The sequence below is a fragment of the Elgaria multicarinata genome, chromosome 9 (assembly GCF_023053635.1).
Source record: "Elgaria multicarinata webbii isolate HBS135686 ecotype San Diego chromosome 9, rElgMul1.1.pri, whole genome shotgun sequence".
NCBI lineage: Eukaryota > Metazoa > Chordata > Lepidosauria > Squamata > Anguidae > Elgaria > Elgaria multicarinata.
The window spans coordinates 98,494,594-98,507,142 of record NC_086179.1 but is presented as its reverse complement, the minus strand read 5'-3'; the positions used below and the strand labels follow the sequence as shown (position 1 = coordinate 98,507,142).

The 12,549-nt window shown below is 40.8% G+C and overlaps 1 protein-coding gene across 1 annotated transcript in view; it reads right to left on the bottom strand.

The window, feature by feature from the left end:
- ANO2 (anoctamin 2) overlaps positions 1–12,549 on the bottom strand; it is a 205,830-nt gene that overhangs the window by 142,042 nt on the left and 51,239 nt on the right. Inside the window, exons 6-8 of the mRNA XM_063135031.1 lie at positions 11,838–11,893; positions 9,956–9,997; positions 2,526–2,590 (exon numbers count right to left, since the gene is read on the bottom strand). Coding sequence (XP_062991101.1) covers positions 2,526–2,590; positions 9,956–9,997; positions 11,838–11,893 — 163 coding nt within the window. The remainder of the gene's footprint in view (positions 1–2,525; positions 2,591–9,955; positions 9,998–11,837; positions 11,894–12,549) is intronic.

Genomic DNA, 12,549 nt, shown 5'->3' with positions numbered 1-12,549 from the left:
GATAGGCTGAAGACAAGCTGGAGCGTGTTCAGAGGAGGGCGACCAGGATGATCAGGGGTCTGGAAACAAAGCCCTATGAAGAGAGACTGAAAGAACTGGGCATGTTTAGCCTGGAGAAGAGAAGATTGAGGGGAGACATCATAGCACTCTTCAAACACTTGAAAGGTTGTCACACAGAGGAGGGCCAGGATCTCTTCTCGATCTGGGCTGAAGTTACAGGAAGTCAGATTCCAGCTAGACATCAGGAAAAACTTCCTGACTGTTAGAGCAGCATGACAATGGAACCAGTTACCTAGGGAGATTGTGGGCTTTCCCACACTAGAGTCATTCAAGAGGCAGCTGGACATCTGTCAGGGATGCTCTAGGGTGGATTCCTGCGTTGAGCAGGGGGTTGGACTCGATGGCTTTATAGGCCCCTTCCAACTCTGCTATTCTATGATTCTATGATTCAGGAGAAAGGGAAGCCTTTTTTGACACAACACATAACTTAATAAGGGAATCCATTGTTACAAGTGTGGTGATGACAACTGGCCTAGATGTCCTTAAAGGTTGATCAGGTAAATTAATGGATCAATTGATATTTGTTATGCTAGCTAAATGGAACCTCCATGTATAGAAGCAGTATGCCACTCATTCCTAGTTGTTGATATTGTGGAGGGGCTGTGTTAGTGTGGGAGGGCTATGGTCTTCACACCCTGCTGGTGAGCATCCTGAGGGCATCTGGTAGGATGTTAGATTGAATTTTGGTTTAATCTTAAACTGCCTCCCAGTTTAACCTAGCTCACAGAAGGAAATGACAAAAAGAAGGGAAAGCATTTCATACGTTGAAAGTTGTTTATTTATTACATCTACTTCCTACATTTCTTCTAGAAAGTTGAAGGTAGTGTATGTAGTGCTTTCCTATCCAGACACTGATCAGACCCAGATTTGCTTAAAGTCAGCAAATTTGACTTTTCAGACCATGTCCTTGGCAAATGCTAATGATATTAAAATCCATGCACAATTTGAATGAGACATCTGTAGTGACATTCTTTCTCTAGTGTTTCCAAGCCAACATAAAGACTAGCAGCTAGTAAATGGACTGGGCTTATTAATAAATGGAATAAGCTGCACAAATTTGATCCCAAAGTGTAAACTGAGAGTGGATTGAGAAGAAAGAAGAGGAGAAACATCTAACAAGTATGAGCTACCTGGGAAGCATTTTGATGTGTGACATAAACTGGAAGGAATTTCAAATGCCTTTAGGAGAAAAGGGTAAGACAAACAAAAGACACTAAGTGATGCTGAGTCACCTACCTTGGAAGCCTATTCAGTTTTTTCAAACCCATGTCCCATCTCATCTCTTCACATCTTCCGCATTTGCTCAACCACAGACCAAGCGTGAGTCATATAATGTGCAGATAATGATCTCTGTTACACTACAGCATGGTGCACTGAAGTCATATCTGTGCTGAGGCCTCGAGAAAAGTTAGCATAAAACCACCTCAGAAGCAGTGCTTTAGCACAGAAAGAGGAATCTGAATGCTATCTTATAACTCAATTCAATGAGGATGCTATCTGACTGGCAGCAAATCCCATAGTGATGTGGTTTTCAAATTTCCTATTTCCATGGAACCCTTTCCACATTGAGTTGTCTGCAGAAAACCTTCTACAGAGTACACAATGAGAACATTCTGGGGATATTCTAAACCACATTCTCAGATTATACTATGTGCTCACTAGGCTTGATGACCCTCATTTTAGCCCTGTGTGTATGGAGTGTGCACAATAAACACATTGACCCATTTGTTTGCAGTTGTCTCTTATGGGGGAAGGTCAGAAACTGTGGATACAATGTCTTTTAGGATTACTAACCTTCTCATTGAGCAACCCTGGCATGCACCAGAAAACCATTGGTTTAAATAATCATTTGAATTCACAGGAATGCCTTTTACCTCTACAATGGTGTTTGATTAATTGTGCTGATAGTCACATGAAGAGCAATTAGCTATTTGGGTCCTCCACAAGGATGTCATCACATTTCAAAGGTTTTCATCCCATAAACTGGCTTAGCAGTGATTGCTATTATTGAACATGATATCAGACTGTATACTGGGTGGCAAACCTTTCCAGAGAGCTTTGGCTATTGGGCGGTATAAAAATGTAATAAATAAATAAATAGGAAGAGGAACCTGCCACATAATTCTACGACTGCTATGCAAACACAGAAATGCAAATAGAATCTCTTTATTAATCTGCTGATATTATTTGTTAGTGAGCATCGTTGTAAAGAGAATCTAAGTCAAAACCTAAAGCACAATTAAATAATATTTGGGACGGGGGGCGGGAATAAATACGGTTATATTTCAATGAATATTTACATTCTTCTCCAATAAAGTCTGTGATGTTATATACTGGAAAAGAAGAAAAATGCCCCTCCACATGCAAGACCAATGGTCAAGTTCTTTATATAATGTAAATTAATGGAGCTTTGCCAGTTTACACTAACCAGGAATCTGTCTCAGTGCACTTGAATGATCTATTACCTTATAAGGTCAATAGGTTGAAACTTGTAAAACGCTCCGTATCTTGCCCATTCTTGATACAGCAACTGAAGGGAAAAAAACAGAAGATAGTTTATATATTGCATATAAATTACACCAAAAAAAATTCTCAGGGCTTAATTGGAGCCACAACATGTGAGCTCAGGCCCAGTACTCTCTCTCTTGTTGTGTTTGTATGTGTGTGTATGTTAGTCTCAGCTCCACAGCATGTGAAATAATAATATCAATGTACTCCATGAAACGTATGTGAATAACCACAGCATGCCTCACATACTGGGAATTAAAATCCACGCTGTCTGGGAAAGAAGATGCACATTTCAGACAGGAATGAAGCCCATCACCTTTCTTTCAAAATCAACCACTGAATGTTTTATAATGTGGGGTCTACACTCTAGACAAGGCATGTTCTAAGGCTATGCAGGACGACCACAAGAATACTTATCCCTGATTAAGAAGACTGGGCTGCAAGCACTGAACAGATTTATCAAGAAATCAGTTATACGTGGATAGGGGTTACAATGAACTCCAAAATGAGGCATTGTTTACGTAGTACGAAAGCACACATTCAAAGGGATGCACCCCAGTTTACTATGGGAAATCCCTACCTTTGGGGTACCTGTTCCTGGTACATCATGGGTATGCTTTCAAACCTTTGTAAATCGCCCAGACAGCTTCAGCTATGGGGCGGTATATAAATGTAATAAATAATAATGATGTTGGAATGTACAACATTAAAGCTACAAGAAGTCTGAAGATGCAGTAGGGAGGAATCCCCACTGAACACATCTGAGTAAACATATGACTGCACCATAAGGCACAATCCAAGGCCCAGCCTAACATTTCACATAACTGTCATTAGTAAGGTTCATTTTAAACTGTTAACTATGCTAACAGATTGTAAGGGAAATATGTATCTCTAGAATACGTTACTATATATGGCTGCCTAATAATAATAATAATAATAATAATAATAATGTTTACTAATGCCATAACCCAGGAAATGTTGCTTCACTTCCAATTGTCTATGTGCCCTCAGGTACATTATCGTTTATACAAATCCGATTGGCTTACGCAGCACCATGATTTTTCACAAAATATTGCTCTCCCTATAAGGGCTGAAGAAAACCTCCTCAATATTTCTGCTTCTGCTGAACAGGGGGAGCATTTCCACTACCACCCTGCAAAAAACAAGAACAAAAAGAGGCATGACTTCATGAAGTGGCCTTTTAGAATTCAGAACATACTGCCTGTTTCAGTGGCAAATCTTCTTTAAAAATCTAATTTTAACTTTAAAGTTTAGAAGTTCGTCCATATGCCCAATGGCTGTAGCCGGACCAGAGCTCCCACTGACATATTTTCCCATCCCAATATGCCCCTGGAATGATGGCCCTGGTAGAGGTGAATTTCAATTTTAAAAGTTTAAAAAGAGAGCGTGCCACTGCTGCCAGATGAAGCCATGTTTTTTTTAAAAATTGAGCTGGTACCTCAATCTTAATCAACAGGGGCTTCCTTAAAACCCAGACAGTCTACGTCCACCAGCGTCTGGAGCAGGGAGGGAGGGGCACACACGGCTAACAAGGGAGTGGAAGTTTCAGATGTACTTTAAAGGGGAGTAAAAAATAAGCCAAAGGCAAGGGCGGAACCAAGGAATCTTCTACAATAATATTATTAGTAAAAGGCTGATTAAAGTGCCAGGTACCTACGCGTTTTGAACACGGTTGCGTTCTTCTTCATGGCTTTATAACATTAGTGCAGCTGTCTGCAGAAGAACCTAGCAGCTTCTGCAGACAACTGCACTAACGTTATAAAGCCCTGAGGAAGAACACAGCCGCGTTTGAAACGCATAGGCACCTGGCACTTTAATAAGCCTTTTACTAATAATATTATTGTAGAAGATTCCTTGGTTCCGCCCTTGCCTTTGGCTTATTTTTTACTCCCCTATGGGGAGTAAACCCCTACGAGGTTTTCCTTCTTTTCACACTTGTACCTTAAAAGGGACCCTATCAAAAAAGGTCAGGGTAGAAACGAGATGTTGTTTTTAATGTCTCTCTCGCTTTAAATCTGATCAGGGCATTTCAGGAAATTAAACACTGAAACTATTCGGATTCAGATAAAAAACATATGATGTTATACACAGAAATGCTACAGTCAAGTCTTATGGCTGGGCAACAGAAACATATGTGAGCAATCAATGCAGTATTTCTGGAAAGAACCTTTTATGTTTTTAATACTTAACACTTCATAAGAGAACCTAAATAAGCAGGATGAAAAGAAGGGCAGCCCAACTGGTTTGGTGAATATTTTTCCAGGCATGAAGCCATTTTCAAGTCATGTCCTCCACCAGCACCCTGACACCCTTTGCCATTTTGTCCAGGGAATCCTTGTAGATCACCTGCTATGTTAGAGCAGGTGATCTTTCTTCTGTCCTCCAGAAGAAAGTTTTAGCTACCTTTGGTGAGCGGCAGGCTGCCTCCCCTGTTACAGGTAAAAGGGCAGCTTCCTTTGACTGGATTTTATTCATTCGTGGATTTTCAGCACCCCTTAGTGGCCAGACATTGTGTTTGTCAAATTCTGTTTAGGAGAACAATCCATGGGGAAACTCTCCAGAATAATGCTCCATTGAAATGAATGGGAGTGACTTTGTGCAGCTCCCATCCATTTTATTGGAGTGTTGTGCAGGAGAACACCTTGATACATTATATTACAAGTGTTTGTTTACATGGATATTTATTTATTTCAAATATATTTATGCACCTGCACATTCAATATTCAGATGGGATGGACAGATCTATCCACCTTGAGATTAAGTTTGTTCCGTCCTGTTTCTGCATAAGCTTGCAATATATATAAAAAAACCCAGTATGTATACATTTTTCATAATGTATGCATTTAAATAACTCACAGCACCATCCTAAGAAGTAGAGCCCATTGATTTCAATAGGACCTACTCTCGTGTAAGCAAATACAGGGGTTGCTGCCTTAAGCAGGGAAATTCCTTTGCTCTTAGTGAACAGTCTTAGGGTGAGCATCTGCTGTAGATAATGACCAAACAAATTTGTTTCAGGGGGCCCTTTTTGCAATGTGAGTCCAAAGAGGGTTAATTAAGATTACCTTTTGCTTTATCAGCTCGTATATAAATTTTCCTCAACAGGGCTTCCTTATAAGGAAACCCGACCCAGAGTGTCTCAGGGACGATCTACACGTCGTTGTGAAGTCGCTTCCGTGCGCCTCGAGTGCGCCCGAAAGCTTCTCGAGACACACAGCCTTACTTTCAAATCACGGTTTCCCGGCTTTTGAGCGCTGTTATTTACTCCGTCTTAAGTGAATTTAATGCGTTCCTTCCTCCAACGTGTGTGACATTTCTTCGCTGTTTCCTCACTGCCCCACTCCGCCCAGATTTTTTGTTGCCTTTCCACTTCCGATCCCAGCCAGGCTCTTTCCCTGCGCCTCAGCCTGGTCAATCATTATCACCACTGGGTAACCTTCAACTAAGGACACAAGCTATGAGAAGCAACCTTAACCTTCCAATACCTGCTTTCCTCCCCCCCCCCCCAGTCGTGTTTATATCAGGTCGACCCAGCGGGCTAATCTGTGCAGCCCCCCAGGCCTATGGGGAGGAGAGAGGGGGCTACCCCAGCTGTAACCAAACTGGCTCCGTGTTTGGGGACGGGGCTAATTATAGCAGGGAGGGAGGGAGGGGGAGAGACAAAAGACACACACGGAGACATTTCCGGGATTAGAGGAAACGACGTTGAGGAGGCGCTGGAACTCTTGAGGGTCCCCCCTATTTTCTGGAGGTGTTCTTCTAAAGCCCGCCGCCCTCGGTCCCATGGATTTCAGCAATCAATCTCTCCAGCAATAAAAGAGTCCTAGTTTCTAAGCTCGATTGCCTCGATGAAATTCTTCCAATTATAAGGACTGCAATCCTATAGACACTTTCCTGGGAGTAAAGCCCATTGAGTTCAATGGGACTTACTTTAGAGAAGGCACACAGAGGATTGCACAGCAGCAATCCTGAAACTTGTGTGTTTCAATGGCTCTACCCACCCGCCCCTACTTCAAGCAAAATTCCATTTCAGTCCTAAATATATGTATAGCCCGATCCTAAGCTCCCTGAGACGGATTTTTTTAAAAAAGGGGGGGAGCAAGGGAGAACAGAGTCAGTTACTCTGATGCTCAGGAATGTGTTGAGCTGGCTTTCAATGCTGGTCCCCCCACCCCCACCACAAGCATCCGGAAGGGACAGCAATTTAGAAGATTGTGAACCACTCCAACGAAAGGAAACGAAAGAAAAAGCGCCAGAGACGGCAAAGAAAGACGCGCTTCATTTAGGTGCGTCTTAAAAAAACGCGCACAGAAGCAACTTCACAACGACGTGTAGATCTGGCCTCAGTCCACCTCTGCCTTGGGTGGGGTGGGGGTTGGAGCACACGCTACTAGCAAGGGAGTGGAAATTGCATATGGACTTTAAAGAGGACACATCAAAGAGGGTGGGGTAGCAAACAGCTTTTAATCTATGTATTTTTGTGTGCATTTTAAATATACATATTTTTGGACACGTATACACATATACATATTTTACAGTGTTTTGTATTTGTGTTGTACCCCACCTCAATCCAGAGGGTGAGGCGGCTAAGAAATAAATATTATTATTACCAATTGAATAAAGTATGTTTGTGTGCATTTTAGAAATGTACACATTTTCCCCAGTTTTTTTCACTTGTGCACATGTGGTCGAACACATTTTTTCGTTGCTGAAATGCACACTCAGAAATGCATAGATTTGGTCCCCATTCAGGTCTTGGAGGTGTAAATTACATAAATTCATTTAAAAAAAACTCTTGAGAGAATGACTTTGTCACACATCCCTTGTAGTCTTTCACCAACCCACTGCTAAAGATAAGATAAGAAGCAAGGATAAGTGTGGGAAGGTCTCATATTCAGTAGTGGAGTGGTGGGAAAGTTCTCTGTCTGGGACTGTAGAAAACCAGCTGGAATAGACAACGCTGGGATACTTTTACCAATGGCCTGACAGAGTATATTAAGCAGCTTCATTTGTTCAGGAAGTTCAGTCTGCAGAAGCCAATCCACATGTGGGAATCAGTCTCTTCACGTAGAACATTTATACCATCGTGAAAAGAGAAAATTCAATGTCAGGAATTATTAGGAAAAGAGTTGATAATGAATAAAACAGTGAGCATGCTAATGTCATTATATAGATCTAAAGTTTTCAGGCAGATTTAGAAAACTATACTATATTATAGTCACCCCATTTCAAGAAGACCAAGTAAAATGACCAGCCGTGGCGACATGGTTATAATGAAATCCTGAAGATTTGAACTTAAGAACAGAATGGCCAAACTACACATTACATTATTCATGCTTTTTTCTATTTCTTTTTTAAAGAAAAAGGAGGGGATACTTGAATGGCCCATTTTTATTTTAAAGAAAAAGTAGCTGCAGTGCCCCAATCTGAACTATTCTCTCGATCTGAACTGGGGTCCATGGCAGTTTCCTGATGAGCCAATCCCTTTTATTTGCCCTTCCCCCAAATTACTCTTTCCATTACCAACACCTTCAAGGGCAACTAACAGCAGACAGAAAACATCTGGCAGGAAATTGCAATAGGCAATTTTGTGAACCGCCCAGAGAGCTCCGGCTATTGGGCGGTCTAGAAATGTAATAAATAAATAAATAAATAAATAGGGGTCTAATCCTGATTGGGAGAATGGTCCAGTCCGGAGCCCCATGGTTGTTTTTTCTTCAACATAAAGGTGGCCATTTGGACTTTGGCCCTGAGGAGAGGACATGACACAGCTTCACAAAATTATTAACATTATAGAAAGACTGAATAGACAGAAATGGTATTCTAAGCAGCGAGGGTGCAGTCCATAGGATTGTGCCCTAAGTTATGGAATTAATTGACGTCGTTTATTGAATAGTTCACTAGTATGGATGTAATAGAGGTAAGATTTATATATCAGTAGCTATGACCTATGATAGCTATGTCGAGAGGTAGATTACCTCTGATTATCAAATACAAAACCCATGTTGCCACGGGCGCTAGCAGTCCTGTCCCTGTCCCACTTTTTGGTTCCTCAGTCCCAACACCATGGAGGGGCTCCCAAATAATGTAAATGTGGCTCATGCATAGTGAATCCCCCCTCTGAAATTTGTATGCAGCCCCACCCCCACCCTCACCTGCCCTGATTGGCTGTCTCCGTCCCCCTCCCCAATAGTGGCAACAGCCAATGACGTGGCTGTGTCCAGGACACCACTCTGAATGGCTGAGCAAGTCTATCCATCAACCCGCTGATGGAGGGGCTGCCCTGGCTGTTTGGCATGGAGGAAATTAATTGCTATTTAAACTTGAGCTTTGAATTCTTTCAAACTTTCAAAAAATTCTGCATGTCTGCACTGCTCGAGCTTTAGATTAAAACAGAATAAGAAAAGTCGGTGTGGTAGATTGGCTTACACTACTGTGTTCTTACATATAGGCTAAATAAGATATGCTTATTCAATTGGTAAAGGCCTTGGAAATGCCACCTGTAGTGAAAATATTTGGGCATTTTTCTTTCCATAGGATTAGAATCACATGGACCAAGAGCAAGGTGGAATGTTATTATTTTACCCTTTGGATCTCCTTTTGTTTTGGCCCTTCCACTCTCCAAGTTCACCCCCTTACAGATGCATTGTACCCCAATTTGGGGAGGGGAGGCAAAGTGACCATTTTAAATGCTTCTTCCTCCCCTCTGCCTCAATTGCAACACAGGAGCTGGCTTAGGCTGAGAGAGGGAGGGAGTTGCCTCTCTCCTCCTCTCTCTCTGAAGTCAGTGCATCACTCTCTTCCCTTTCCACCTACTCAACCAGTTGCTTACTCTTGTTCTGACAAAAACAAGAGTAAAAACAATGTTGGGAACTATGATATATAGATGTGATAAACAGATGAACACAACTTGTTATAAATGCTTGTATGAATTATATTTATTTTAATCACTAGTTACTACCTTGTACAGCAGGGATGGGCCTCCAGATATTGTTGGACTTCAACTGCCACCAGCCCTCACCACTAGCTATACTGGCTAGGACTGATGGGAGTTGCAGTCACAGATGTATAACAAAATCAAAACCTGCTGAGGACATTCTGATAAAACACAACTGAGTTATACTCAAGACAATTAGTAGAAGAACAGCACAAGAGATCAGAACGCCACACTATGGATCCAATCCAATGGAAAGTTCTCCTATGCAAGCTCTTCTGGAATGACTGGGAGCTGTCGAAGAGCAGGAAAACTCCAGGTGGGTCTGTGCCCTGTTTGTGGTTGATTTTCATCACAAAGACTTGTTTGCAATTAATGGGTCAAAGCATACAAGTCCAAAATAAACCAAAATGACTAAGTAAAATAGTTTACCTTTCTTTCATTAATTTCTTTATTTTCACCTTCATATTCACCCTGGAAAAATAATGCAAATGGTAAGAAATATTACAGAGCGAATCCCTAGTGAATGGAATAAAACCTTTTTAGAATTAAAACACATTGCCCAGTCATTTTAAGTCAAACATAGTTAGCACAAACTGCTTTCTACTCCACATCTATGCCTTGCCTTGGTTGCCTATAGTTTGGAGGAAACCTCATCCCTCATAGTTACCAGAAATATCAGATCCAATGCAGGATTAAAAGAATGGCATCGCTATGTACTTTGCATAATAAGGGCAAACCATTCTGGACTGTGGAGATGGGAAAGCTAGATTCCTGAATTCCTAAAACAATTGTATTCGTGAAGTTTGTGCTCAACCCCCAGTTTTTATTACCAACTACCACAAAATATAAATACTTGGAACTGCATTTCTCGTATCCATAACATCTTACCCTTCCCCCTCTCTGTCTTCTCTCCTCTCCTCCACTGTTCTTTTTTCACTCATGGTCTCACACAACTCCGCTGGGCCTGGGACTAGGACTTCTCAATCCTCAACTCATTCCAGAGTGCTTGTTCTGCCCTTTCCCCTCCCAAATAAACCACACAATCTTGCTTCCCCTATTTGCCACATTCTATACTTGCAGGCACATCTGCAAAGATCCAAACTACACATTAATAATTGGAGTTTCTTGATTGAAAGTCCCTCCTCCTCCTCCTCCTCCTCCTCTCCTCCTGCTCCTCCTTCCAGCCAGAAGGTGGGGGTGGGTGTAGTTTTGAACTGGGATGTAGTATGGGGTGAGGTTTAGTCCTTTGCCCCTGCACTAATTCCCTGACTTAAATCTCTCTCACACACAGCTGTAAATATTAGCAGAGTAGAAAACATGTGGCCCGAATGGAGTCCACTAGGAGAAGAGTCTTCAGTGTGGTTGCACCTTTCCTGTGGAATTCCTTGACTTTGGAGGTCAGGGAGGTACCAATGTTGTGTGGCGTATGGTGCCTCCTGAAAAAGTTGTTGTTTCAAGAAGCTGGCCATGGTTTTACCAGAACTCGGGTTTTATCAGAACTCTGTTTCTTTTAAAAATAGTATTTTTAATATGGGCTTTTATTCTTTAATCCTGTCTGTTGTTCACTAATCCAAAAACTTTTGGATGTGGAGCACAATATAAGTATTATAAATATAATTAATTAATGATTTGAATTCTTGAGTATAATTTGACCACATCTGAACAATAGTCAAATGTAAACGGTATGGTGCCAGCACTAGGATTCCTCCTCTCCTTTCACTAGACAGCATAGTATTTATTTATTTAATTTATTAAATTTATATACCGCCCCATAGCCGAAGCTCTCTGGGTGGTTTACAAAAGAGAGTAGTAGGTAATGTGGGCTCAGCTTAAGTGCAGTGGTACTTAAACTTGGATGTATTGAGGACCACTCTTCTCTTTGGCTTGTTTTCAGACCACCACATTTTGTTATCACAACACATACATAGAGAGATGTTTGCCACACTCCCAATGTCCACCAGTTGAACATGGATGGCTAAGCAGTAAAGCCTGTGTGCATAAAACTCTCCATTCATAGCCTTCAGTGCAATCTGGAAACCTGTACCCTCAGCATCCTAGATCACATGGAAGCTCACAGTGGTGTAGCAGCTAAAGTGTTGGGCTGGGAGTCAGGAGATCCGGGTTCTAGTCCCCACTTCATGCAGAAAATGTGTAAAACGGGGGCTTTGTGTGTAAGCCCAAACCAGGACACTGCTTGTTAGCAGAAAATGTTTTGTATAACCCAGCTGTATCTGATACATAGCAATAATTAAAAGTACTTTGATATTTAACAAGGTTCTTATAAAAATAAGGATTAAAAATGTATACCTACATCATGAAGGGGATAAGCTGTTTCATACACATTGTTTGCAATTAATGTGTTAATACCTATGGAAAAACAAACAAATAAACGTAATTCTATATTAATAGTTATAGTTTAAAAGAAGTTTTATCATCATTTTTAATTTTAATTTTACTTACAACTTGCCAATGGAATAATGTTCAGAGCACTACGGGAGCTTCAACTTAGAGCTGAAATTAAATTTCCAAACCATTCAAACTCTTTTAAAAAAAATCAATTTTTGCAATTCAGAATTTAATGTTGAATTTTGACCATAAAATTTGAATTTTGTAATTCAAATTTGGCATAAATTGGAATTTCAGCTGTTTTAGTTTTTTGCAATATTCAAAGTGTTGTTTTCTGATTCTACCATCTGCGTTCATCCATGTCAACTGAAATTAACTAATTCTTGGAACATGTCAGCAGTTCAAATACTATCTGCTACTGAAAACTGAAGTGATTAAACATTTACTTCCACTGAAAAGTTTTCATAAAATATATCTTCAATAAAATGGTGATGTTGAACACCAAATATTCATTGAATATTTCCATAACCAAAGAATTCACCATTTACATTTACTGACAAAATCTACGAAAGAGAATTTTGAACAATGGGCCATTGTGTAGCAGAGTGGATTAAGAATTAATTCCCTGTGAGAGCATCATCTAACAAGGGGAAATCGTGTTTACTTCCGTCTTTAAA